This window comes from Buteo buteo, chromosome 10 (assembly GCF_964188355.1).
Source record: "Buteo buteo chromosome 10, bButBut1.hap1.1, whole genome shotgun sequence".
Lineage (NCBI taxonomy): Eukaryota > Metazoa > Chordata > Aves > Accipitriformes > Accipitridae > Buteo > Buteo buteo.
This window is the reverse complement of record NC_134180.1, coordinates 18,699,558-18,727,355: the sequence shown is the minus strand read 5'-3', so window position 1 is coordinate 18,727,355 and position 27,798 is coordinate 18,699,558. Positions and strand designations below refer to the sequence as shown.

Below are 27,798 nucleotides of genomic sequence, written 5' to 3'. Positions count from 1 at the left end.
TCCACTCAGGCCGCGGCGCGGGCACCCCGCCCTGGCGCGGGGAGGGTCCTGGGACGCCGCGCCGCGCCGCCGGGCAGTCGGCGGTGAGGGCGGGTGGCAGCCGCAGCGCGGAGAGGAGAGGACGGAGACCGAGACCCCCGGCACCAGGCCCGCCCCGCCCCGCCGCGAGGCCTGCCGCCATCTTCCTGTCACGCCCTGCTGGTGACGGCGCGGACGGGCCGCCGAGCCCCCTCAGGTGAGTGTCGGCGGGCGGGGGGCCGCGCCGCGGAGGGGCCGGGAGCGGCCCGGCGGGGAGGGGCCGGGATGGGCTGATGGCGCGGGGCGGCGGGGCAGGGGCTGCGGCCCCTGCGCCCTGGGGTGGGCGCCGCCCGTCGGCCTCGCCGCCGACCCCGGGGCCGCCTTGGCGAGAGGCCGCCCCACCTCCGCGCCCCGTCGCTGGCGTGCGGGCACGGCCGTGCTGCGCGGGCCCCGCCGCCGCTTCCCCCGCCGGCGAGGAGCATCGGCCCGGCTGCCGGCGCGGCGACGACGCCCGACCGCCGCCGTCCCTTTGTTGTGGCGTCCGCGGGCGGGCCGGGGCAGTCTGGCCGCGGTGGCCGGCGCGGTGCGTGCCCGGGCCCCGGCCCTGAGGCGGCGGGCGCGGGGTGTGCCCGGTCTCCGGGGCCGCTTCAAAAGAGCGTCGGCTTCTCTGCGGCCCTGTCTGCTGCTGGTGCCGCGTTGACACCCGAAAGCTAATTCGGGCTCGGTACTGTGCGATTAAACGGTGCGGTTGTTTTGAACCCTTTTAGCGGCGGAGGTGGGTGTCGTGTGGTACCGCACGTGAAGTGGGGGCAGGAGGAATCTGGAGCAAGTGAGGTTTTTCTAATCAAAATGCATTCATTTTTAGTCTCTGTAACTTGTTTGGGTTTTTTATTTTTCTACATTCGGTTTTCACTCTCATATGGAATTATTGCATAACTTAATGTCACCTTTTTGGCATTCATGATGCAGAATGCTCTGGGTAAAGGGTGTGCATGTTCTAACAGAGGCTGATGAATGGAAAGAGCTCTGCCGGTCACCTCTGAAGCATGGCGAGATAAGGATTACTGTGGTGGCTCTAAAGCAACAGCTGATCTAAGCAGGGTAAAAAAAAAAGGGATTACTAGAGGGCAAGCCAGCAAAAAAATCTGTGTGAGAAAGAAGAGGCTGGTATGTAAAGAGGGCACTTATTTGCTGGGTATTGGAGTAGAAAAAGGTTTCAATCGTAGAGTTCAGCTGTACAAAGTTTGGTGAAGGTTTTCTGTGAAGGGCTTAATGTGTTCAGTATAGTTCATTCGAAATGAATTGTGCAGTCTCTTAGGGTAAAATGGGCGTCAGTGAGTTGCACTAACTGTTGTGGGAATCAATTGTAATAAAAAAAAATTCGGCCTGTAGACTTTTTCTGTAAATTCTTTTGATATGGAATAACTGGAAGATGATTGAGGGCACATCAGAAATGGAGCCACTAGGTACTGACTGGGCCCCAAGTCCCCCATGGGGTCTGTGTAGGTGGAACTCTGGAGTGGCCTCTTGGGCAGGCCCAAGAGTCATATGTAAGTGACTGTGGAATGGATTAAAAGGTGAAATAACTTCATGCGAAACAGACAGCTTTTAAAATATGTATTATTTCTTCACATTCATTTTTTCTGTGACATAGCTCACCAAGATGCTCAAGTTATGGATATGCATTGCAGCTGTCATTGAAGTCAGGGAGCCAAGACTTCCAATTAGGCATCGCTTCTCCCGTTAAATGTGTCACTGTTCTCTCAGTATGACACTTAAGATTTGAATTATAATAATATTTCTTTCTTGTGTTAAGCAGTTAGAGATTTTATATTCCTCGCCCAGTTTTGTGAATGCATATTGTATACTATTGTTGAGTGATCTATTTCAGATGATAAATAACATAGGAATAATGCTTATTTTAGAATTTTACTACTTACTCGTTTTCCAGAATATTACTTACTCGTTTTCCAGAATATTACTTACTCGTTTTCCAGAATATTAAACCTTACTTTAATTTTCTATCGTGTGAGTGCATATGCATTTTAAATTTCTTTTAAGGGAGGTAACTTAAAGACTATTTAGACACTACTTTTAGACACTTCTAGTTTATAAACATTTTCCTGAAATTGTGTACTTATGCATAAATGTGTATATATTTTTTTTTTAAAGAATTGTTTGATATGCTTATAACACCACGAGAGGATTCTTGCTGTTGGCATGTTCTTAGAACGTGAGTAAGAACAGAACACGGGTGAAACCTTTGGAAAACTTAGGAGTAGGTAGTCTATGTTCCAAACAGCTTGTTCAAAGGGCATCTTGTCCATTGAAGGTACAGAGAAAAGATGTGCCACGTTTGTGGCAAGAAGTTGGTTTTTTTTCCTTGATGTAGATTTATTAGGAGGAGAACAAATTAAATACAGAACTAGGGGAAGATTGTAAGGGGGAATGGACAGGAGAAAGAAGGAAGGCGGACAGGCGTAGAAGAGTGTTCTGAAAAGACTGGGTAAGACAAAAAGGTTGTGGCAAAAACCTGGTTGATAGAAGGCACATGAAATGTTAGGCTCTAATACTCATTTACTTTCATTTATACCTCAAGCTAATGCTGTGCTTTAGTCATTCTTGAGTATTAGTGCTTGAGCTGATCAGATTGTGACGTTATGTGCCATATGTGCTGGCAGAAAGCAATATAGTGGGATGGACCAAAGACGCAGCTTGAGCTATAATCTTGAGTTTCCCTACTGTTCTTTGCTTTTTAGTTATTATTATTTTTATTTATACACATACACACGCATATAGCACTGAATGTCAAAAAAACTGATATATTTCACAGGGGGTGATGTGTAAGCCTATGTATATTTATAATTTCATCATAGTGTTACAATGCTGCTTAATATTTTGACAGCATAATGCTTATAAGAGGAGTCTGAGCTCATCTGCCTAAGAGAAATCAGTTACATGAAAATCTTCTCCAGTAGGTTTACTGTTCTTTTCTAGCTATTTGTGTTGCTCTGACAGCAAATGCACAGTAAATATTTTCATGATATGGTTAATGTATGAGCTTATCAGTGTACTTCAGGTTTTTATTCAGAAGTTCAGTATCCAAACTATGTTTGGATATTATATTATATTTTTCTTAACAAGACCCCAAAGTGCTATTAGTAGTCCCATACCAAATATGGAGGGTGCCAATCATCCCTTTTCCTGATTTATATTGGCAATATAAATGAAGTAAATGAGGTTTTACTCCATAACGTGGTTTTACTCCATAACATGGTTTTACGGGCATGGATGATGGTTGAACTCTATGATCTTGAAGGTCTTTTCCAACCTAAATGATTCTATGATTCTATGAAGTTAAGTGTTAGAATTGGCAAAGGCTTTATGTTCAGGACAAACCTGTGCTTTTAAAATTGCAATGGAAAATGGAAAACAACTTCTTGCAGATGCTAGATTTCACTTAATGTTGTTGTACTCTTAAGCAAAGTATTGAGTATTATGCTTCTTTTTCCATCAATAGAATATATAAATAATTAATTTTAAGACAATCTTGAAGCTATGTAGTGTGGCTTGCTGTTTAGACTTGAGTCCAGTAGATCCAGCTGAAAAGAAATCTGGGCTTGGTGTTCCTTTCTTCAAAGGGAGTCTTAGTCTGATTTTTTCTAGTAGTTTTCTGACAGGGAGTCTCTATACAGCTTTGCCTAAATTATACTTTGTCTTTTGGCAAGGAAGTGAATTTAATATATATAAAAACCACAAGTGCCATAAAACATAATAAAGGAGAAATGCAGATGTGTTAGTTGAGGTTGGGAATTAAGATGTTAATACTCAACTGCCGTTTAAATTTGTGTTGATTTTTTTTCCTTCAGTCTATAAGGGTAGGATTGAATTTTCTCGGAGACCAAAATCCATATCCAGTTGCCAAAAGGGGAAGCTGGAACAGTGCTAAAATGTGAGGAGAAAGCATCTTTCTACAAGTTCTGGCTTTGGATTTGTGTGTCTATCTGCTTTCTTTCCTGCAGCAAAGCTTCCTGTAAGCCAGATTTTAATTTTTTTTCTTTGACTTTACTAGCTGAGTGGGCGCATGGTCTCTGGGTGTGTCTTTCATGAGACCCATCAAAATACTTGGTGATTGGAGTCTTCTGTGACTATAATGAGAACTAAACCCAGCCATTTTTTAAAAAGAAGTTAGGCCATTTCATCTGGCACAATGAGGTCTTTGCTGTTCCAAAATAAACTACGCTGCTATAATTGAATGCCTAGTCAAGTGCTCTGGCAAAAGCTTACTTGGAAAGAAGTTGGCGTACAGCTGTAAGGAAGGTGGAAAAGTTGGGGATTTAGATGATGTAGTACAAAAACCCCACTTATTAATGCCTAATTTTTTGTATCCAAGTTCATTAGCATTGGTTTATGATGATCAGTGAAAAGTTTCACTGGAGCATTTGTCTCTTCCCCTCTTCTCCGATAAATTATTAATTTCTTGTTAATGCTTTGAGTGTGTTGTTTGGATTATTCAAAGTTATTATATCTGCTCTTTGATTTCTTATTACCAGTTTCTGTGCATCTTTCTTAATACAAGATAGATAACTAGCTTATGGACTCCAGTTTTGCAAGGCCAAGGTATCTGGAGGCTGCATCATCTCTTCAGCTTGTCTTGGGAGCTGCATTAGCTGCAGTTGGTAGTCTTTCAACATCGTAGTTGCTAGATTTCCACATAAGTAAATGGTTGTGTGAGGGAATTAAGAAGTATTTTTATTTCCCCTTTTAATTCAGAAGGAGGATCAGCTGGGGTATCTATAACCTATTGCTGTGGACATCTTGCTCTGTATGGTCATCTCCCTTCATTAATTTTTCCGATCACTGTTATTCCACTGTCTCTCCTTCTTCCTGGTGGTATTGCCTCCTGCTGATGGTTCATCACTGGTACTGGATTCTTCTCTGTTTTTCAGTGCACTCTCATAATGCATTTAAGTCAGGTTAAGACTTTGCTACTGCCAGCAAGCAAAGCTCTGCCAGTTCCTTGGGTCAGCATTAGTGCCCTTGTGTCCATGGAGTGAGAAAATTTTTAACTTGTGAACTTGTGCCTGGATCAGGAGTGGTCTGACTAACCATATAGCTCCACTGTGGGTGCCACGAAGTGGCTGGGGACGTGTGGCTGAGCGCAGAGGTGAGAAGAGGGACTGCCCCTTTCTGCAGTAACACAGACTTAAATTTAATTTTTTCTGATGTGAAATGGCACTCTTGTGGCCACTAGCTTTTTTTGAAGAGCTCCTGGTGAGGCAGTGCTACATGCCTTGGCTGTGTTACAGGGTTTCTCCCCACATCCCCAGATAGTTTTCAGCAGATCAACTTGGGAGCTACAGCTGTAAAGTCTTTTTAAGGTTAAAAAAAAAAAAGTTAAACAGTTTCTACTTTAAGTCAGACTTAAGGAACCATGCAAGACTTAGCCAGAAGCAGGATTTGGTTTAGATTTCCAAGAGAAGTACATGCTACAACTCACATCCTTGAGGAGTTGTGTTGCAAAGGAGCTTGGACGTTGTATCCATGGGAGCTTTAAACAAGCTGACTGCTGGCAGTCAGGGCCTTGGCTTGTCACTGCCCCAGCTGCATCTTCCCACTTTTCCTTCCTGCTGGCTGGAGAGCTCATTAGACTGTTGAGCCACTTCAACACGAGTTGGTGGAAAAGCTAACCTGATGACAAAAGTGAGGAGTGCTAAGGAAGGGCCAGGAACATGCAGCTGGAGACAGGTGAGCGAATGTGACTCTGGCAGTCAGCGGTCAAACTGGCTTAGGCCACCTTGGGTTTGCAACTTGAGATTCTTCATAAAGCATGTAGACAGAAATAGGTGTCCTTATGAGGGAAGAATGAAAACCCCTGGCTTAATTGTCATACGCTACCTCGAAAATGGGGTAGAGGGAGATTGCATTTTTAGTGTGCTGTGCTTTTTTTATGTGTTAGAAACATTTAAGTTTATATGTAAGATCTCTCGGATATAGTAACTGGCTCATTTTTATGCTCTTCGAACTTCACTGCTTGCCTTTCAGAAAGGAAAATTGTACTGTTGCAGACTTGGTAAGCACAATATTTTCACACTGTGGGAGGATTGATTTCTTGGTAGATTTGTTTATCTGGGCCCCTATATATGCATAGGACAAATAAAAAAGATTAAGATGTATTTGTTAGGTCTTAATTGTGGTTTCATAATCAACCTCTTAAAATCAATTTCCTAATCTTGTCTATTTAATTTAATTTTTGTAATGCTACAATATTCTGTCCTATAAAACTGTATTTTTTTTTTAGTAGCAAACATTTGTAACCAAGCATAAAATAAGATATTAATCATAGCTAAAATTCTCTCTTCCCTTTTAGGCTGCCATCATGACGGCTGAAGAAACAGTGAATGTTAAAGAGGCTGAAATAATTAAACTAATACTAGATTTTCTGAACTCAAGGAAACTTCATATCAGTATGCTGGCACTTGAGAAAGAAAGTGGGGTCATTAATGGCTTGTTTTCAGATGACATGCTTTTTCTAAGGTAGGACTTGTTTCTCTGGTGCTGAAATACCACATACATGAAAACATAGAGTTGGACTGTGATTCAGTGGGCAGCCCCACACCACTAAACAGGAGGTCTTATGCCCTCATCTTACTCTGCCTCTTCCTGATCCCAATTCTGTGGTCCAGCCCTGCATTGTGTTCCAGCTCTGAAGTTAATGAGATCCTTCTCTAAGCCACTTCAAGTAACTCACTAGGCATCATCAACATCAGTTGTATTAGTTTTTTTTTGTTTGCTTGTTCATTCATTTTAACTTGGTTATTTTTCTGGCACACTAATGAATTAAAGTTGGAAGGAGTCTTAACAAATGGCAGTGTCAGTGCAGGGTAAGTCAGGGAAAGCAATATCTGTTGGCATCAGTGATCAGTTATCATCAGCTTACCATGTCACATGGAACTGAATGTGTAGTTTATTGACTTCTAAAATAAATAAAATGTTTTGACAGTATTTTAGTGTTATGATCTAGGATGAGTGGAGTGGTTTCCAAAGCTTTTTCCCCAAAAATATTGTCTGTGTTTCAAAATAATACCTAGATTTCTCTTAAATTTAATAATATGAAAGGGGTCTCTGCTGTCATCAAGGCATGAGAGTTGGTGTGATTTAGCATTCAGGATATTGCCTTCAAAATTATTAAAAGGAGTCACTGTAGATGCACACTAGTTCTTTAGCATTGCTGTTTTCTATTTCATGCCAAAGCTACTTAACTTTGTAGAAGCATGAGAAATAATTTATCCAGCTGTTCTTAAAACATTAAAAAATATACTTTATCACTGAACAAGCTTTCTTACTTGGCTTCCCTTTTGATTAAAATTATGGATATTGGAATGAAATGAAAGAAGAATTAGATAAAGATTAAAGTTATTAATCCTATTTGTTTGTTTCATTCTTGGCTTAGTTGGAGCATACATCTAATGAGAAACTCACCTGTTCCTTGTAGATCTGGGCCTTTTATAGAGTACTCTGTGTGTGATATGAGGGTCTGAAGGAATTGAACTAATCCACCTGTGCAGTCTAGCCCGCTGGTCTTGGAGTTGGAGCTCTTGTGCTGGCATAGTTCCTGGCAAGCTGTAGCTGTTCCCCTTATGTTCTTAATATGGGAGTTGTGTGTTTCCCCCCACCCCACCCCTTATAAAATAGACCCAGCAGTTTTGATACAATTAACTCATTTTTAAGTTTGCTTTCATTCTTCAGGATGTATTCATTGAATCAATATATTTATTTGTACTCTTCAAGTAAGATTTTTTAAAAATAAGTATAATAGGTAAAGCAGAAGATACAGGACCATTTTGTCCTTTTTGATGTGCTTTTAAAAGTAATTAATATTTGTCCTTCCAGTACGCAGTTATTTTACAAAATATTGAAGAAGGACTTGGACTTTGCTCTTATTACTAGTCACATCAGTCACTCATCTTGGCATCTGTGCAAAGCATTAACTTTTCAAAGCAGGTTGATCACCTGTGGTGTATTTAAATGACTCGTGTATTTAAATTAGCTGCTTGAAAAGAAGGATGTTCTTGTCTAGTGAAATTAAAGGAGTGACTCTTTCTTTCCCTAGGCAATTGATTCTTGATGGTCAGTGGGATGAGGTTCTTCAATTTATTCAGCCTCTTGAATGTATGGAAAAATTCGACAAGAAAAGGTAAAATAGAATGTATGTCAGAGCTCAATTTTTTTTAGTTGTGGAAAATACATAAGTACTGTGTATGAAAGCAGTAGTGCTAAGTTTTTCACCTTAATTTTGGGGTGTTTTTCTAACCTGTATACAGTTCCTAAAGTGCGTGCATGTGGTTTTTAACTTAAACTATGAAAAATAAGTGCATACAATCTGTAATGAGTTTTTATTTGCTGTACACTTTAGGAATATGGTGCATGTTGTACTATCTTTTTATGGTTGGCTGCTCTGTCATATTTCTGTTCAAGAAATAAGTGTTTGTGACACTTTTTTTTTCTTACTAGCCTTCTAATATTTTTCATGCAATATTTCTGAAAGCAATAATTGAAAAAGACATTTCCTGTCAAAAAATTATTTTGTGGTTACCAATTTGTTAAAACTTGAGATCCGAGTTCCTTGTTATTGCAATTTCCTTGCCTAAATCAAAAATTGGCTGTAAAATACCCTGCTTGTCTCTAAAAGAATTTTTAGCTACTGGGTCAAGATGTATAATATTTCACTTCTCACCTGCAGATTTCGTTACATTATAATGAAGCAGAAGTTCTTGGAAGCCTTATGTGTAAACAATGCGATGTCAGCAGAAGATGAGCCTCAGCATGTAAGAGTTGTCTCTGGTTTGGGAATTTTTTTGTTTTCAGGAAGCCTCTTGAGGTACTCTGATTAAAGGCAGCGTGGAAGCTCTCAGCAATGAATGCACAAATTTTAGCTATTACCAAATGGTTTCATAAACAAAGGAAAAAATAATTGGTATCCTTTGGAAATAAGTGTGGCTCCCAGGTCTCAAATAGAATTGTATGTACAAGGGTTGCTTGAAACTTAGCAGCATAGATCAGTGACCATATGCCATGTTTGTGGTCCTGATCCTGAGATTTACTTTAGGCCATTATGCTAAAGCATGGGGCTCTTTTTTTCAAAAGCATCGTGAAGCAAGCCTCAGAATCACAAAAATTTATTGTCATAATTGGGACCAGGTGAAAGATTCCGATTTGACTTGATCTTAAACTTAATTTCTGTTGCTTTTAGAGAGAAAGGACACAGTTGTTTATTTGGAAGCAACAGGTGTGTTCAGAGGACTGATTCAGTTAAATGTGCAAACAGTAGGAGTTGTGAACTTAGGTTTTCAATATTGAAAGAGGCAGAAGCTCAGATTGGCAAAGAAGGTGTACAGATTGTGAAATTAGAGTTTTTCATTTATGTTGATAATACAGGAATATCAAATTTCTTACACGAAAATGTTATGAAATTAAAAATGAAGAATGCCAGTAGTTAAGACAATTGATTTTATTTTCCAAACTGAATTGATTTTAATTCTCTGTCCTATTACCCATACATTGTACTGCAGGGTCTTTTCTTGACAGTGTAGAAAAAGCTAAAAGTAAATGTCTTTATAGTTGTAAAGGGAAGATGTACTACTATTCCTCTAATCACTCAACCTGTATACTGTTACTAGATAGCTGTAGAGAAAAAAAAAAAATCAGATTTATGTCTTTTTATTTTGAATGTTACCAAATATGTTGGCAAGTTGTGGATGAAAGGCTGCTGTATTAAGCAGATGCTAGGTAACATGGGTAAGTAGGGGTTTTGACTATTTTTTAAACCTTTGAAACTAAAAATGCCCAGTTACATGTATTTAACATGGTTCTTGGCTTTTAGCTATCAACAAGCTTTGTGCTCAAGCCCTCTATTCATTTGGAGGTCTTCTGAGAACTTTCTTAACATTTTTGATTGAAGAACAGAAAATCTTAATATAAAAGCCAACTCAAAGTTGCTAGTCACTGGAAACTAGAGAAATCTACAAGCCTTTTATAAATTATGCCAATAGCTTTTCATAGAAATAAAAAAAAGGAAAGTCAGTCAGTTGGCTTTGAGAATGGAAGTAACCTCCTGTGCTACAGTAGAATTGAAGCTGTTTAGCTACAGAATTAAAATTTTAAGCTTATCGAACCTGCAGTGACATGAAAAAGTTCCACAGATATGTAGAAAATGGGACTGGGCAGGGGATTTTAGGAAGTCAAAGCGTCCAGGAATTTGGCTCTGTTGCAACTACAACTGACTCTATATTGTGTGCTGTTTTAATTAAAATATAAACAGTAGTAAAGGAATGATAGTGGAGAAATTCTGCTACTGCCTGTTCTTCTTCAACTAACTGTTTTATTGTGGAAACATACGTACTACAAACTACTCTGTTAATATTTCTGTAGCTGGAATTTACAATGCGAGAGGCTGTACAGTGCCTACATGCGTTGGAAGAATATTGTCCCTCTAAGGAAGACTATAGTAAACTCTGCTTGCTACTGACGCTGCCTCGCTTGACCAACCATGCAGAATTCAAGGACTGGAATCCCAGCACTGCACGGGTTCACTGCTTTGAAGAAGCCTGTGTCATGGTGGCAGAGTTTATTCCTGCGGATAGGAAACTGAGTGAGGCTGGCTTCAAAGCAAGTAACAATCGTTTATTTCAGCTTGTAATGAAGGGATTACTTTATGAATGTTGTGTGGAATTCTGTCAGAGTAAAGCAACAGGAGAAGAAATTACAGAAAGTGAAGTATTGCTGGGCATTGATCTCTTGTGTGGTAATGGGTGTGATGACTTGGACCTTAGCTTATTATCATGGCTGCAGAATCTGCCAGCTACTGTTTTTTCTTGTGCTTTTGAGCAAAAGATGCTTAATATTCATGTTGATAAACTCCTCAAGCCTACAAAAGCTGCATATGCTGATCTTTTGACACCTCTTATCAGCAAACTTTCTCCTTATCCATCATCCCCAATGAGACGGCCTCAGTCAGCAGATGCTTACATGACCCGCTCCTTAAACCCTGCCTTAGATGGGCTGTCATGTGGATTAACAAATCATGATAAGCGAGTCACAGACCTTGGGACTAAAAATTCTCCAATGTCGCACTCCTTTGCTAATTTCCATTACCCAGGAGTACAGAATCTCAGCCGAAGTCTCATGCTTGAGAATACTGAGTGTCACAGCATTTTTGAAGAGTCACCTGAGCGGTAAGCATAACTGTCACTTTATTTTTACCTTGGGTTATGTTGCACTTTGTATTACTGGGTTCTTACCTGCATTGTAGCTTTGAACATAATTGTGACATTGAAACATAATTTGATTGTTTAAATTGTGTTGTAATAAAAACTATATACAAGGTGTTTTCTTCCTCATGCTTTTATGATCAAAGTATTTGGTCTTGAGCCTTATGGATTCAATCTGGACTTTCTTAAAGTTGAAATCCTAGTGCAGAGCACAAGTATGCTCTAATAGAGTCTAGCTAAGATTTATGTTCAGTATTACTGAATTGTTTCATTCCAGATAAATAAATGCAGATGGTGGAATAACTGTAACTCCATCTTCTTTCCCCGTCCCATTATGTCCTCAAGTGTCTGTAAATTTTGGTCGTGTAAATGATTAAGTGTACATTGAAAATTTACGTGTAGAAATAGTCCCAACGAAGTCAGTGGAAATGACTGTGTGCTGCCATTGTAGCATTCCTCTATCACTTGAATTGTTACAATAGTAGTTCAGCTTAAGTATTGACTTTCCATTTTCCAAACCGAATCTGAATAAGGCAGCCGGATGTATTATGTTTTTTATATTGGACTTGGAGATATTTGGATTATGATAGCAGTGAATGCTACTAATAACCTCTTTTAATGCGATGTAGACTGCAAAACTGACTTCTCTCCTTCGTTAAGAACTAAAGCCTGTATCAAAACTTTGTGCTTTTTACCTTCTGAGAGAAGAGTCCTGGTAATTAGGAGAAATGGTACTTGTCAATTAAGAGCTTATCATCATGTTTTTGCTTGACCTTTATTTTGATCAGCAGTTCTGCCTCTTTCTGAATGTTATATACATGCTTCTCTAGAAAGCAGCTGCCAGTTTTTTGGGGTCTTAGAGAACCAGGTGGGTAACTAGCACTGCATTCGGGTGCACTGGCTATCAGGACACTTCTAGAGATGTGGTGGTCAATCTTGGCCGCAGTTGCTGACGTGATCTATTAGTTTTGCCTTACAGCAATATTCTGTACCTTGTGTTAAAATAAAGAACAGCTTTAACTAAACTCATTAAAAAGGAAACAAACACCATCATACTGGTGTCAGTTCACCAATGATAATGGAAATTTTTACAGTAGTGTATGTTTTAATACATTATCTTAATGCTTATCTTTAAAGGAGCTACTTTGTTTGGTTCTAAATGATCCACTTTAAATCTCTGGTTTTACCAGCCTCTTAACAGCTGGAGTTTTTGTGGGTAGTGTAAGTCTTATGGAAGTTTCCCTTGTGTTACATGTTTTAAAAGTGTGCCTCCTGAAGATACTAATGAATTGCGAATCCTCTAATTTTACTGGTCTGTATGCACAAACTTCAACATTTGTGTGTGTAGCCCAGGGTCTGCTTTTAAAACTGATTATTGAAAGCTTTTGGTTTCCCTTTTCAATATTAGTGTACTAGAATAATTCTGCACAAATAGAGTTACCTTGTGGGCTAAAACCAGTAAATTGCTGCAGTTCTTTATGCAGGCATTTTCATATGATGTGAAGTTTATCGTCCTTAACATGTTTTTTCATTAATCAAAACATCTCTTGGAGGTTAGAATGAGGTTAAGGGGCCAGACCCATAGTTTTCAAGAAGGCATTACATTTTTCAGAAGAAAATCCAACTTCAGGTTAAGTGTCCAATTTAAATGGCAATATTTGCAAGGGTGGAACCTGGGAAGCTGAGCTTTATGTAAATCTGGCCCTTGTTTCCTTTTGCACATGACAAATACGGTATTTCTTTTATAAGTTGTATTCAGCAAACAATTACTTGGCTTTTAGTCAGCTAAGTTACTTTTATTACTATACAGAGATACCCAGAAAGTTTAAAACAACTTCTTGAAGAGCTTTGCTTCAAGTCATTGAGTAAAGAGGCGTCGTGGTTTAACCCCATCCAGCAACTAAGCACCACGCAGCTACTTCCTGACCACCCCACGCTCCCCCCAGTGGGATGGGGAGGAGAATCGGGCAAAAAAGTAAAACTCGAGGACTGAGATAAGAACAGTTTAATAACTAAAATTTAAAAAAAAAAACAATAGCAATAATAATGATTGTAATGAAAATGAATATAACAAAGAGAGAGAAATTAGACCCAAGAAAAGACAAGTGATGCACAATGCAGTTGCTCACCACCTGCTGACCAATGCCTGAGCAGCGATCGGTGTCTCCTGGCCTACTCCCCCCAGTTTATATACTGAGCATGACATCCTATGGTATGGAATATCCCTTTGGTTAGTTTGGGTCAGCTGTCCTGGCTGTGCTCCCTCCCAGCTTCTTCTGCACCTGCTTGCTGGCAGAGCATGGGAAACTGAAAAATCCTTAACTTGGGATAAGAGCTACTTAGCAACAACTAGAACAGTGTGTTATCAATGTTGTTCTCGCACTAGATCTACAACACACTGTACCACTTACTAGGAAGAAAATTAACTCTTATCTCAGCTGAAACCAGGACAGGAGGACTTTAAGTTGACAAAACTCAAGATGGGAATCCAAGGCTTTTAATGTGTTCTGCACACTTACTGATTGCTAAAGCATTCTGGAAAGAATTCCATGCAGAAATACTTATAATACAAGAATAGCAAAACTGATATAAATGTTTTCCTAGGTAACACTTTCAGGAATGTTCAAGCTGATGGGTGTTAAACGTAGTTTAAACTAATAGCTTATAGAAGACATTAGTCACATAGAATATCTGATACATTCCATGCACATAATTGCTTTGAAGATAGGAGATTTTGAGTAACTTGTTAGTTAAAGGGTGTATAATTCAAGTGTAAGGGTAGAAAACATGAAATTTGGATATCCTGTGGTGGTAAGGCTTTTTGGAAAATGTGGGAACAAAGCACACTGACTGCCTGTGCTTCTTATTTGTTAGGGGTTTTATTTGGTTTAATGTAACCCAGTGCAAGTGGCACTTTTTTCCTAAGCAGTATCTTCAGTTTAATGTGACTTAAGTAGTTTGCACCTTGTGTTATCAGATTTTACTCTAGAATGTTATCTTTCTCTACTTACCAGGGGATTTTCTACTCTTATTTTTTCTTAATTAAGCTTTTCTTCCTTTCCATGTTGCTGCAAGAAGTGATACTCCTGTGGAGCCACAGCATCCCATCAGCAGTGAGACTTTGTGCCAGAGTTCAGTCCCAGAAAATGAATCACTTAATGGAGCACAGAGTCAGGGATCAGCCAAACAAGAGAAAAATGAGGTAGTGATTGTTTAAAAATGAGGCCGTTTGAGCTGTGTTCTCATTGCTTCATAATGATTTGCCTTTGTGTTGAGAACTTCATGCGTGACAATGGGTTGCTTTGAATCTTGTTTTTACGATAGTGAAAATACCATATTGCATCTTGTGTGAGAAACTACTCTTTTTTCCACTGTATAAAGTTCTGCTGTCATTTGAGTCTGTAATGCAGCCGATGAGTGTGCCTTCTTACACCAGCAGTGTTGCTAAACTGTTGTGTATATCTTAAATAAAAAAATGCTTTGCAGTACTCAGTCAGTAATGTTAGATTAAACAATGCTTAAGAATCCTCTCAGTGTTTTAGCGAGGAATCTGGCACGTAGCCTGCAATTGTTGGTGTTAACACCAAGTTTCATAGGTCATCTTATATCACTTTCTGTCTAGAACGCAAAGAAATTAAAATTGGATAATTCCCTAGTAAATGTATCTTTGCTATTCAGAATCCAATAGCATAACCTTTTTATGGATTTATCTTTGAAGGCTTGTGCCTTGACTATCCTTTTTTTTTTTCCTTTTTTCTCCTTAACAGCACTATAGAGAAAGTGAAATAATAGTTCAGTAGGAAACAATGAAAACAATTACCTATTCTAATCTTTTTCCACAGTTTTAAGTATCTGTGTCTTAATTCAGTAATTATGAATAACATTGAGTATCCGGACTGTTTTGTTTGCAGACTCCAGTTTGATTTTCTTATGCAAACTTTGTCTTGGCTTATGACATCTATACAGTACTGCAAACCAGTCTTGTCTTGACAGGGCTGTAATCTTGTAGACTCTGGATATCTGAGTGAGGCAACGGGGCCTATTGGAGGATTAACAAAGTCCTCCAAAGTTGAGGACTTCATTCCCCTCAAGGACTTTGCTGAGTAACTTCTCTGCTGCAACAGTGTTTTGTATGCACATTGGGAATAAGGGGAGGGAGGAAAGAGCTTAGCTAGACATGTGACAGAGCAAGCTTCAAAAGGCAAAAAAATGGATGCAGAATTTGTAGGAGAGAATGAAGACAGGAGATGCTGTGCTGTAGGTGAAGATGTTGGCCAGACTATTATACACAAGTAGAAAAGAATGTGGTACCCAGTCCAATTTCACCTGTTTTGTTTTCCAAATCACAGTGTATACCTGTGCGAGTAAGAAATTCATTTAAGTTTATTTTCATAGCTTTATTTTTGCATTGTTCCTGGAGGAATTGAGTTAGGAGCCAGAGTTTATGGAATAGAGCATCTGGGCAACATATTTTAGGTTTAGGTGTTAGTTTGGGTAATAGTGACACAGAATCCAAAGGCTTAAAGGATTGAATCTGGTTGCAACAAACAAGTATCAGTCGTAGAAAGAAGCGTAGACAAGAATATACCTGTTGCTTAGAAGGATTATAACGCAGTGACTGAGGTTCATGTATTTGAAAAACAGAGAATGAATGCGTTCTAGACTTCTGAGGATAACTTCGGAGTTTCTAAATTGCAAGTATTCATCTCGGGAAACCTAAGGTGGTAAACTTTTTACAAATACAATAGTACTAGGAAATCCATTATAAACCAAAAAAATTACTGCGTCGGAGAACACAAAACCATAATGCAAGTATTTTTATTTAGAAGAAATGTAAAGGCTCATAGTTGCAAAGAAAGATCCTCTGCATGAATTGTCCGAACTAGTGCAAAGTTATCAGGATGTCCTTATACAGCTTAGAATCACCAGATGACAAAGATGTCACTTTCGGGGGGAAAAAAACCAAACACATCAGCATTCTTTTCTTTTACTACTTTTTTTTCCTACTAGTTGGTAAATAGGCAGTTAAGATTTTTTTCTTTAGAAAATGAATGGCACTTCAGTGTTGATATTTTGGCCTTGGACTAAAGTGCTTTTGGTTTTTTGTAGGGTATTTTTGTTTGTTCATTTTTAACTTGTTCATCAACTATTTTATGATGGTAGCATTTGGAACTAGTGGCACAGAGAAAGTGAGGATTGGGGAATGTAAAAAGCAGTAAGTCCTGGGGAGCTGGCAGTGTGGGAAGCTAAAGATAGTATGTAAAAGGGAAGAGACTATGAGAAAGGAAGCTCAAGTATTTGTGTTTGGTCCAGAAAGTAAGGAATTCTTAAAGTTAGAACAAGGTACCAATTTCCAAAGTAAGATATAACACTTGGATACACCACTTCGAGGTTGCCTAGTGGGAGAGGTAAATTGGCTCTGCAGACTGACAGTAGGGAGGTGTCAACATGGCAGAAAATACTAAATTTGTAGTTAAATATGACTTAGAACTTGGAATGTAGCTTACATTGTTTGGGGATTTTTATTTGCAATTTCCAATCACCTCTTTGTTTTGATCTTAAGTAAAACTTTGGAAGTTTTGTAGGAAAGAGGAGTCTCCTTCTGAAATATGGCAGAACTACTTCAACAGTGTATAGCACAGGCTGGCAGTGGTTTCCTTTTTTAATATGTAAATTGTATCTGGTTTTAAGGAAGAATGAAAGCATTCCTCCTCAGAGGAGAGCCTGCTGGTCTTTTGATGCCTATATTGAAATAACAAACCAGAAAGTGAATATGTAGGTTAAATACTGCAATTAACTGTTTAACTTTCATCAGTAATTCTCATTTCTTCTTAGCTTCGTGATTCAACAGAGCAGTTTCAGGAATATTACAGACAAAGACTACGTTACCAGCAGCACTTAGAACAGAAAGAGCAACAACGACAGTTGTACCAGCAAATGTTGTTGGAAGGAGGTGTGAATCAAGAAGATGGAGCTGACCAGCAACAGAACCTTACTGAACAGTTTCTTAACAGGTTGGGGGTTTTGCTGATTCTCCCTCCACCCACTCCTATCCTTCCTCAAGTTCTCATAATAACCTGGTTTGGTGATCTTTTATTTTCTTGTCATTTGTTGTTAGATCTATCCAGAAACTAGGAGAATTAAATATAGGTATGGACAGTCTTGGAAATGATGTACAAACGCTTAGCCAGCAATGTAATGGGAGCAAAGGGAATGCATCTACCAATCCAGCAAGTAACTTTACATCACCACCTTCAGATGCTAGCCAGAGGATAACAACTGATAGCCAAAATGTTAATACAAGCACTCCTCGAAAGCTTGGATCGGCTAATCAGATACCCTTTCCTGAAGAGTCACCTGTACAGGGGAATCAAATGTAAGTTATTTGAGGCTGTTCAGGACTGGAAATATCCTTCTGTTAGCACTGTGGGAGTAGCTGTTTGTATTTATTTTTAGTTATCAAATTAATTTGTCATTTAATAGGGGTATTTAGCTCATGATCAGTGTTTTCTATATATTTTATAGGTTTTATAATTTTTTTTTGACAGCACACTTGGTTATTTGTTGTGGTTTACATTTTATGTTTATTTTTAATTTCAGACTTTTTATTCCATGTTACATGTATAGTTCTTGTTTATTTTGTGTTCTACCAAGTTTCTGAAAGCTTTTTTATGAAATACAAACTAGATGGAGAGAGAGGCAGGGCAGAGTGGGAACTAGATTTCTTCTGTTATCTAAAGGTAGTGCTGACCTGAAAGCAACAACCATTTTTCCACATTATTTGTGTATATATGTGTATAGATACGTATGTTATGGAATGAAAACAAATATTTTTAACTTGCATTCACTTGTCCAATGCCTGCAGTTGCAAAACCAGCAACCCCATGTAAAAATAATAGTTTAACGATAAAATAATCAGACATGCCTAACACTTGTCCACACAAATTAGTCAGTTCTGGGAATGACTGAAACTGTAACTTTAGTCTAAAAAAATACTTAGAAACAAATCTGTCCCTGATCTTTTTTTTTTTTATTCTGTCTTGTTGTGAATTTAAACTCTTCACCAAATCAAAACAGTGTATCAGAACATGCTGTCACTCAGCCACAGTTGGAAGACTCTTCAGGGAATTTAAGTAGGACAAGAGGCGATGAGGTGAGTTTTCTTATTGTCCTTCACAATTTGTTTTAACAACAATTGGTATTTAATCCTGAGTGTGTGACATCCTGTCATTATTAATAGATATTGAGAATGAACTTTGGTTGATGCAGTACCTACAGAATAGAATCACAGAACTACTGAGATTGGAAGGGACATCTGGAGTGTGAGTCCAAACCCACTGCTCAAAGAAGGGTCAACAAGAGTGGGTTGGTTGGGGCTGGGTCCAGTTGGGGTTTGAGTACTTTCAAGGATGGACACATGCACACGCCTTTCAGATCTCAAGGCCATTCAGATCTCAAGACCAAACAGTCCCAGCTCTCTTCTCTTTATACAACAGAGGTTCCAATGGGATGTCTTTGACAGCCATTGTTTTGTGTTTTTTTTAGGCTGAAACTTTGATTGTTGAACTCCAGTCAGTATGGCCTGACTTTAGGGAAATGACTTTGCAAGAAGTACATGCCAAGGTTTCTGCATCAGATAAATAAAAAATAAAAATTTAGAAGGGTGGTGATGAAGTTGTCAGGAGGATGGTGTAATAAAGCTTAGCACAATTTAATGATACCTTTGTGTTATCTACAGGGTGAAAAGCTGATTCTTATGTTTGTTTAATAAACTGTGTTTGACTTGGACTGTTTTCAGTAAAAAAGCAGCTTTGTTCCCCTTGCAAGTTTCACACACATCAAATGTGTTTACACAGAAATAAACTGTAATATCATGCTTCTAAGATGGGCTGTTTAGAAGAAGAAAAGCTGTTGGAAGCTTGGAGGGAGAATGGGAAATGTTAATCTAATGTTAGCTGTAAAAGTGAGTTGAGAAGAACTTTTTGAAGTATGCTGTTCCTTGACCTGGAGTAGACATTGTTTTACAATGTAATTTGAATAGTTTAGCCTGGTGCTGCTACTTATTAATACTTTAGTACAATAGTTATACATTATTTTCTAAGACAGTCACAGCCACTTCTAAATGTCCAGTTTTATGCTGAAGAACTTAATTTGACTGTTATCCTTCTACACAGGATGACAAATCAAAAAAGCAGTTCATTTGTATTAATACTCTAGAAGACACACAAGCTGTCAGAGCTGTAGCATTTCATCCCAGTGGGAGTTTATATGCTGTTGGCTCCAACTCTAAAACTTTGAGAGTTTGTGCCTATCCAGAAGTAATTGACCCAAGGTAAGAAGGCTTGTATAATTATGTCTTTTTCTATATCATAGCACTTCCTCCTCCTGTAGCTACTGATACCTGTACATTTCACACCTTTATTTTGTTGTCATAAATAGTGCAGTGCTCTCCTTAGAAACCTGAAATGCTGAACAAAAATAAGGTCTCCTGAAGAATTTGTGTATTTGTGAGCTACTTTTTTGCTCTCTTCCTTTACTGGCAAGATACATTGCCACAATACCACACCTTTCCTTACGAAAGTGTTATTTTTGTCTGAGCAGGCAGGCTTTTCTGTGTTTACTGCGATGGCTTCTGGTTTTGATATTCCAGCTGTAAAAGTGGGAGAAAGCATGTGTCAGTCCCCAGGCCAGCACAAGTTGGGAGTCATGAGATGCAGGTTCTGGCAGGAGGACAGACTTAACAGTAGAGAAAGCAGTATCATCTTCAACTTTTACAGCAAAATTTGCCAGAGCATGTCTATTGGCCTGTTGTTACTATAAGAACTGTTTTCCTGATACTTTGGTTCCTTGACAGGAAAAGTGCTATTTGTAGTTTACTGTGCACCTAGTCTTTTCTGTTTTCTTTTCACCCATTTTTTTTGATATGAGGGGGAAAAATTTTTTTCACCTCGAAATAAATATTGCCATGTCAATAACAATCTCCTTGCCTCTGCTCCAGACACGTTATTTTCTTGGAGTAAGAGGAAGTGCAGGCATCTAAAACTTCATAATTTCAGAAGGAGTTGTAAGTATGCACAGTGACTTTATCTGGGACACCTACCCAGTTTTGGACTCATGTTCAGGTTTCCAAAGCGTTCAAAAAGTAATCTGATTTTTTTTTTTCACCTCCATAAATATCATCAGTAAGGTAGCCTTTGAAGTTTAATTCCAAAATATTTATTGGTAATACATGAAACAAAAAAAAATAGTGGATTTCTCTGATACCCAATGCAAGCTGACTTGCTGGGCTTGAAGCCCAGACAACCTTCTCTTGACTGGTAAACAGTGCAAAACATTTTCAGTGGAATGGATGCTTCTTTATTGACAAACTGTGATCTGCTGTCACACAGCTTGTTATTCTAACCATTGGGAAAGGCTAGAGTGACTCTGTAGACTTAGTCTCTAGTTACAGTGCATGATCTGATGTGACAAGTGACATTGTGCATCTGGATATAAAAGGAATACTGAGATTTCTTTAATTCTGAACTTGTACTTTTTCCTTTTATGTTTTTTTTCACTATGCTTACATGCCAAAAACATTTCATCATGGGATTTTACAAGTCAGCAGAGAGATTACATTATCTTAAAGATATTCTAATTTTTGTAACAACCTGAGTCTAGACACTTATTCAAAATTTTTCATGCTTTTTCAAAAAGTTGTAATGGCGTAGAATATCTGGTAAATAGCAGTTGTTTAATTGTACATCAAAGTTTTCCTGAGACTTTTTTTAAATTGTCCTTCAAACTGATGTATGATTCAGGACAGGTTGGCTTTGGTGGTGTGGTTTTGGGGTTTGGTTTTTTTTTTTCCTTTCTCTAAAGGTATAATAGTAGTGTGCTTTTTCTCACATGTTTGAGATTAAACACTGATAGATACACATTACAGTTCTGCAGATCTTGCTCAACTAATCACAGTGCTTTCATGCAGTTGACTGGAAGCATGTGGCCTCTGTGCTGGGCAGGTGCTGCCATGTCCTGACAAAGTCAGTGATTCTCAGCTGCTGCCTCCACCTCTTAACAAATGTTGTGAATCCAAACTCTGAGTGCAATATAAGGTATCAGGCCATTTAGGAAGCTCTGTAGTGTGTGTTGAATGGTGATCCTGATTTAAGATAATCTGTCATAGGTTTTCTGTCTGGCAACAAAATAAAATCAGCTTCCATGTAGACTTATTATAGTGTTTTTTACTAAAGCCATGTTTATCTCAAAAGTTGTAAACAGACTTAGATTACTGTCTTCTGGGTTTTTTTCTCTGCCTCTTTTGTTCAAGTATTTATAGTATAGTTTCTGAATTTTTTAATAGCTATTTAATTTGTTGAATTTCTGTTGTTGATGTTACTGGAGTGAATGTTGGTGGAGTTGGATACAGTGGTACTTTTATCTTAAGCACTTGACTACTTCCTGCAATGGGAACAGAAAAATAATGTAGGAAGTTAATCAATTGAAGTAAAGGAAATGTGTGTCAGTGGGACTGTTCCTTTTATTTCAGCCATGTGTAAAGCTGATCTGGTTTCAGAACTAAGAATGTATCATGCAGATTCCTGCATTAACATGTAACAGTGAATGTGTCTTTCTTGCAGACTGCTGTATTAGATTTTCTAGTACATGAGTAAAGCTTTGAGAGTCACTTTATTCAACAAATAATATCCAATACACAGCTCAATGATAAACATTTATGAGTTTTTTTCTTTTGTTACATGTTTTTTTGTTAATTATTTTTATTTAATGGCCGAAGAGGAGACAGTACTTGACCTAGGGCAGCATTTTGCTGTATCTTCCCAAGGTTAACACAGAAGCTTTTTTCTTGATCTTTTAACCACTTTAAGTGCTTGAGTCCCACTCATTCTGATAGCAAGGATGGCATAGACAACAACTTTTTGGATAAAACAGGCCTCAGTTTTTATTGTTACAGTACTACTAGGCACAACAAGAGCCCCAAACACAAGTATGCGGAGCCCGGTCATATAATTATGTTGTCATACCAAACACAATCCCCAGTTAAGGATTATGTCTGGTGGGTGGGAGAGTGGAAGAGAAACACACCTTTCTGGATGCATACACGGAGGTTACACAGGCTTCTGCTTTCTTCTTTTAGGAATCTGGATTTTCCAGTCTGCAGCCTGTAGTTTAGTCCCAGACCCAGCCTTAAGCCATGCCAGCTACATTGGGTCCTACCATACATAGATACTGTGTGCCTTATGAGCTTTCTTGGCCTACTGTTGCTTAATTGAACTCCAGCATGTGCAAAAGTGGCCACAGGATCAAGATGAAGTATGAAGGATATAGAGAAAAATCTCACCAATGTAGGACTCTGGGGATAAGGTTTCATTGTACATAGCTAGTAATTACTATATTTTATCTGTGTCAACCCTTTATAAATGAAGGGACTATGCAAGTTCTTTTTGCATGTCCAATCACAAATACAATGGGAAGATGAGGAAAAACTGAGAGAATGGGATGGAGAAGATACTTTTGTTTTGTCTTAGATTACATGTATATGTTTCAATGCAGTCATATGTATTTCATGTTACCTAAAATAATAGAAAAAACAGTATTTTCATCTTAGAATACATTATTTTCCTTACAAATAAAAGGAAATTAGATTTATTTTTTTTTTTTTTCCCCAGTGCTTACAATGCTCCTAAACAACCTGTAGTTCGCTTCAAAAGGAACAAGCATCATAAAGGATCAATCTACTGTGTAGCCTGGAGTCCCTGTGGACAGCTGTTAGCTACTGGTTCTAATGATAAATATGTGAAAGTACTGCCTTTTAATGCAGAAACTTGTAATGCAACAGGTAGCATGTCTGTGTGTATTTACTTTAAAGAATTCGTTTTCAATTATTTGTCCAATATTTGGCAAAACCATTCATGTTACATTCATAAAGTAGTTAATAGGTTTTGGTATTTGTATTCTAATACTTTAACTTAGTCTTTTTTCCCTTTTACCCTCACTGTAATCTGTCTAACAAAGAGCCACTGAGGGGTTGGGGATTATTTTTTGGGTTCTGTTTAGTTTGGGGTTTTTGTTTGTTTGTATTTTAGGTTTTGTTTTGCAAGACTCTATATTGTGCTGTCTTCTGGTAGACTTCCCCCTTGCCCCAGATATGGTAAAACAACCAGATGTTCCTACCCAACTCTAGTTCTTGATTGTCAGTAGGAATTTATTTCCAGTTCCCCTTTTTCTTGCCTAGTTCTGTCATCTTCTCCCCTATCCTAGAAGTCTAAGGCTTTGCTCCCAGCAAATATTATTTTCCATGCCCAGCCCTCCTAATCAATACACTGAATGTAGCTTTTATCTTTTCTGTTTTGAACTTAAGCTACCTTGTCCTGTGTGGTTCAGTGTTCTCAATGAACCTTCCCTCCTGGCAGAGAAAGCCTCTTCAGTTTACCATAGTTTACAAAAAGAAATAGTGTACTCTATAAAACTTGGCTGGACTTGGCTGTGGAGATGGTCTCTCTACATTCTGTGAACCTTAAGGACCTGCAGGAAGCTCAAGCAACACTCAAAAATAAGATTCTTGGAGATTTTCATTTGAATTCTAGTAACTGAAACAGTGTGTTCTATGGAGAGTGCACAACAATGTTTATACTTGGTAGTGTACCCACCCTTGCCTAAAATATTCTGCATTATCACTGTAGCTGCTTTAAAGATTGCAGCACTAACAGTAATAAACAAAGCATGCCTCATTTTGTTCCTTGATTTTTTAATTACTTTAGGACCAGATTTGGAGTTCAGCATGCATGATGGAACAATCAGAGACCTTGCTTTTATGGAAGGCCCAGAAAGCGGTGGTGCTATTTTAATAAGTGCTGGAGCAGGGGACTGTAATATTTATACAACAGATTGTCAGCGAGGACAAGGCCTGCATGCTCTAAGTGGTCACACTGGTATGTATGTTGTTGCTTCTCTCGTGCGCTTTTTAAGTCTGTATTGTATTGTAATGAAGTTGTTGGGTTGTTGGTTTTTTTTAAATGTCTTTTTTTCTTTCTAGCAAGACTTTTTTTGTCTCTCTAGATTGCTTTTTGAGGTATTTGGGGGGGGGGGGGGGGAGCGTTGTTTTTAAATATGTTGGCTCTTCATTTAATGGAGAGAGTGCATGCTTCATTCCCAAGAAGAGGCAAAGCTGGGTATTGCCAGACACTGTTGGCATTTTAGATCATGCAACGTGCAGGTTTTCCATAGGACTGTTAAACCTCTGAGTGCAAAAATATAATCAGAATTGTAATATTTCATTATTTGATTAATGATGTTTAATCAAATAAAGAAGTTGTCTTGTTCACAGGTCATATTTTAGCACTTTATACATGGAGTGGCTGGATGATTGCATCTGGATCCCAAGACAAGACTGTAAGATTCTGGGATCTGAGAGTGCCAAGCTGTGTTCGTGTTGTAGGAACAACGTTTCATGGAACAGGTAAGACTTGCTATTGTGCTTCTAATCATTCTTGCATAAAAATATGTTTTAAAGATGTCTAAGTAGTATAGAGTGAACGCAAGGGGTTTTTGCATCACAGAATGGAGGCTTGGCTTTAGAAGAAAGCTGTGAAGGATATCTTTAACTTTGTGTTTTGTTTGGGGTTTCTTTTTTTAAAGTAACATTTCCTTTTGAAAGTTGGCTAGTTTTTTTGCTTTGTGACTTTCAAACAGACACTTCCAAGTACATTAAAATAAACAAGATGAAAGATAACTGTTTCAGAATCAAAGAAAAGGGTGGGAAGGAGCAGCCATTTTTGCAAGTTGTCAACATGCTCTATAGAAATCTGCAAAAGGATTCTTAAGAACCACTTGGGTTCGGATTTGTTTCTTGAAACTTTTTGGGGGGTGCAATAAATTAGAACTGAGAGGGAGGAACTCCTTGCATTATTCTGCATTATTTCATAAAGAGTGACTTTCTTTCTTGTAATGAAAAAGATACTTTTTCTCATGCAGCTTTAATAGTGGCTTTGCTACCATTCAAGTGTGACCTATGCTGCAGAGTTTTAAGTGCTAGAACGTAAAAAAATTTCTCAGTTTAAGATAACAGTAGCTAGGTACGTTTACCTTAAATCTAAGGCCAACATTCGGTATTCTTATACAATGTATATTTTTGGGTTTGTTTTTTTAAAGTTGGCTATTTGCACAAATGTATGTAAGTATTATGTGTGTTTGCTGGGGTTTTTTTCTCCTGTAGGAAGTGCTGTAGCTTCAGTAGCTGTTGATCCCAGTGGTCGTCTCCTGGCTACAGGACAAGAGGACTCTAGCTGTATGTTGTACGATATTCGAGGAGGACGAATGGTGCAGAGCTATCACCCTCATTCTAGTGATGTTCGTTCTGTTCGCTTCTCTCCAGGGGCACACTACTTACTCACAGGATCATATGATATGAAAATAAAGGTGACAGACTTGCAAGGTAACATACTGCAAAGGATACTAGGTTAATTTTCAATTTGGTACTTTTTAATGTTGAAAGTTGTCAGAGAGCTTGGTTCGAGGATTGTGTTTTAGTTGAAGAGGGGGAAAAAATAGTAGAGCTTTGAAGGGTTTGAAATGTATATAAATGTGATTGTGTCTGTTCACAATTGGCTAGTGTTGCTAAGAATGTAGGCTGTCAACTAAATCTTGTTTTGGGGGAGGGTCTGATTACGATAAAAGAACTAATTAACACTTGCCTGATGAGGTGGCCATTGCTTTCAGGCAGCATTCATAAAATTGACCCTTTACAAAAAAAAAGAAGTATAATAATAATAATGCTTATTTTTATTGGGGAGGGTTAGGAAGAGAGAAGACACCAGGTATATCTGATCGACTTGATTTTCTTGGACCATTAAATCTTAATCACATAGTGTAAAAACTGTGAATACCTGTATTTTAAATTTGTACTGTGTCCAGTAATGCCTAAAAACCAAAACATGGGGCCTTGTGTTATGCTCTGTGTGTGTGTGAGAGAGAGGGGTCAACTATGCTTCATAAGGTGAAATACACATGTAAGCTTCACTAAACAAACATTAAAAAAAAAAAAAAACCACCCCCAAAAAACAGAGCTGGGAATACAAATTCATGAAATGACTAATGATTTCCGTTCCTCTGCCATAGGGGACCTCACGAAGCAGCTTCCTCTTATGGTGGTGGGAGAGCACAAGGACAAAGTTATTCAGTGCAGATGGCATACACAAGATCTTTCCTTCTTGTCATCTTCTGCAGACAGAACTGTAACCCTTTGGACTTACAATGGCTAGAGTGCAAACAAAGGCAACCTATGCAGCTAAAGCACAGAGACCTGAGACTACAGAACTGTAAAAACAAAGTAATAATAACTAGACATGGAGAGAGCAGCAGTTGAGCAGGAGAATGTCTTATCCAAGAGGAGGGGCACTTGTCGCAGATTTTTCTGGTCTCTAGGAGGTCTTGGTGTTGTTAGTATATTCTTTTGCAGTGCTTTCAGTCTTCCACGTGAACTCATGCTGCTGTGACCTATTGTAGTCTTGTTGCCAAAGTCTATGAGGAGAACTCTTGTCGATGTGCACTCAAAGTAACATGAATGACGTGTTTACAGTTTGGTATTAATTGCATTCCTTGGTCTTTGCCTCAATGAGAATTTTATATAGCAACTTAAGTTGAACAACACATTAATCAAGTCTGTATGTAACTAGTTCCACACACATGTAAAACATAAATTACTTCCACTGTTTTTTCAGACCTATTATATACATCACTTCTCAACTCCACAATTTCCACTTTTTTAGTAATAAATTCTGAACTTTAAAGGTGACTAGGCAGTAACTGCATCTTGATTATGTATGGTCCATTATATAGTGTAGGGTTTTTTTTGGTTTTGTTTTTTGGTTTTTTTTTTTCATTTAAACTGGGGAAAATATTGCTGGTTTTACATGACGTTGTTTTGAACAAGCTAATGTTGGGGGCAGCGTAAAATATTGGGGGTTTGTTTGGTTTTTTTTTCTGTAGAAACATAGTATTTTATGTTTTTGAATGCAACAGAATACCTCTGTGTAAAATGTACTGTAGAAGAGAGTGGATTGGCAGCAGTTGTCACAGTGAGCTTAATGGCTATCAGTTTTTCAAGTAAAAAGGATACCATTAATGCTGTAATAGAAACCAGCATGGCTTAAAATGCTATGTCTGCATGATAATTTAAGAATTGTTTAAATTCCCAGTTCAGAAGCTTATCTGAATTTTATTTCTTGCACTGTTTATGTATGGGAAATTGCAGTTTTATTTCTACAAAACTTTAGATTCTAATGTTTCTGTATTGTTATATTTTCATATTGTACAGTTCCTTTTACTTTTGAAAATATAAACCTTAAACAGTAGGTTATTTATTTATTTGAACTGCAGTTAAGTTTTGGATTCTTTTGGTTACTAAATTATATGTGCACTGTAGCAAGCATTTTTAACTATTGTCTAAAAGTGGAAAGGTAACTATAGAAGTGTATCTGTGCTATAATCTCAATAAAGACCTCCAACACCTGCA

General features: G+C 38.3%; 1 protein-coding gene across 3 annotated transcripts; it reads left to right on the top strand.

Annotated features, from left to right (window-relative positions):
* WDR47 (WD repeat domain 47) lies at positions 1 to 27,798 on the top strand. 3 transcript variants are annotated; one of them, XM_075038838.1, is made up of 16 exons: positions 1 to 235; positions 6,389 to 6,555; positions 8,132 to 8,215; positions 8,762 to 8,846; positions 10,450 to 11,252; positions 14,364 to 14,490; positions 17,124 to 17,302; positions 17,407 to 17,664; positions 18,366 to 18,441; positions 19,463 to 19,620; positions 22,955 to 23,124; positions 24,047 to 24,217; positions 24,613 to 24,744; positions 25,501 to 25,572; positions 25,660 to 25,719; positions 26,403 to 27,798. In XM_075038838.1, the coding sequence occupies exons 2-16, from the start codon at positions 6,398 to 6,400 to the stop codon at positions 26,543 to 26,545; spliced, it is 2,676 nt and encodes an 891-aa protein (XP_074894939.1). In that variant the 5' UTR covers positions 1 to 235; positions 6,389 to 6,397; the 3' UTR covers positions 26,546 to 27,798. The 3 variants fall into 3 exon arrangements, with proteins under 3 accessions (XP_074894939.1, XP_074894938.1, XP_074894937.1); XM_075038837.1 differs by having other exon boundaries at positions 14,367 to 14,490; positions 25,501 to 25,719; XM_075038836.1 differs by having other exon boundaries at positions 25,501 to 25,719.

Excerpts from the sequence above, each read along its gene's own strand:
- WDR47 (XM_075038836.1), top strand. The coding sequence starts at position 6,398 with ATGACGGCTGAAGAAACAGTGAATGTTAAAGAGGCTGAAATAATTAAA. Across the intron at positions 6,556-8,131 it reads GATGACATGCTTTTTCTAAG|GCAATTGATTCTTGATGGTC; the intron begins GTAGGACTTGTT and ends TTCTTTCCCTAG. Across the intron at positions 8,847-10,449 it reads CAGAAGATGAGCCTCAGCAT|CTGGAATTTACAATGCGAGA; the intron begins GTAAGAGTTGTC and ends ATATTTCTGTAG.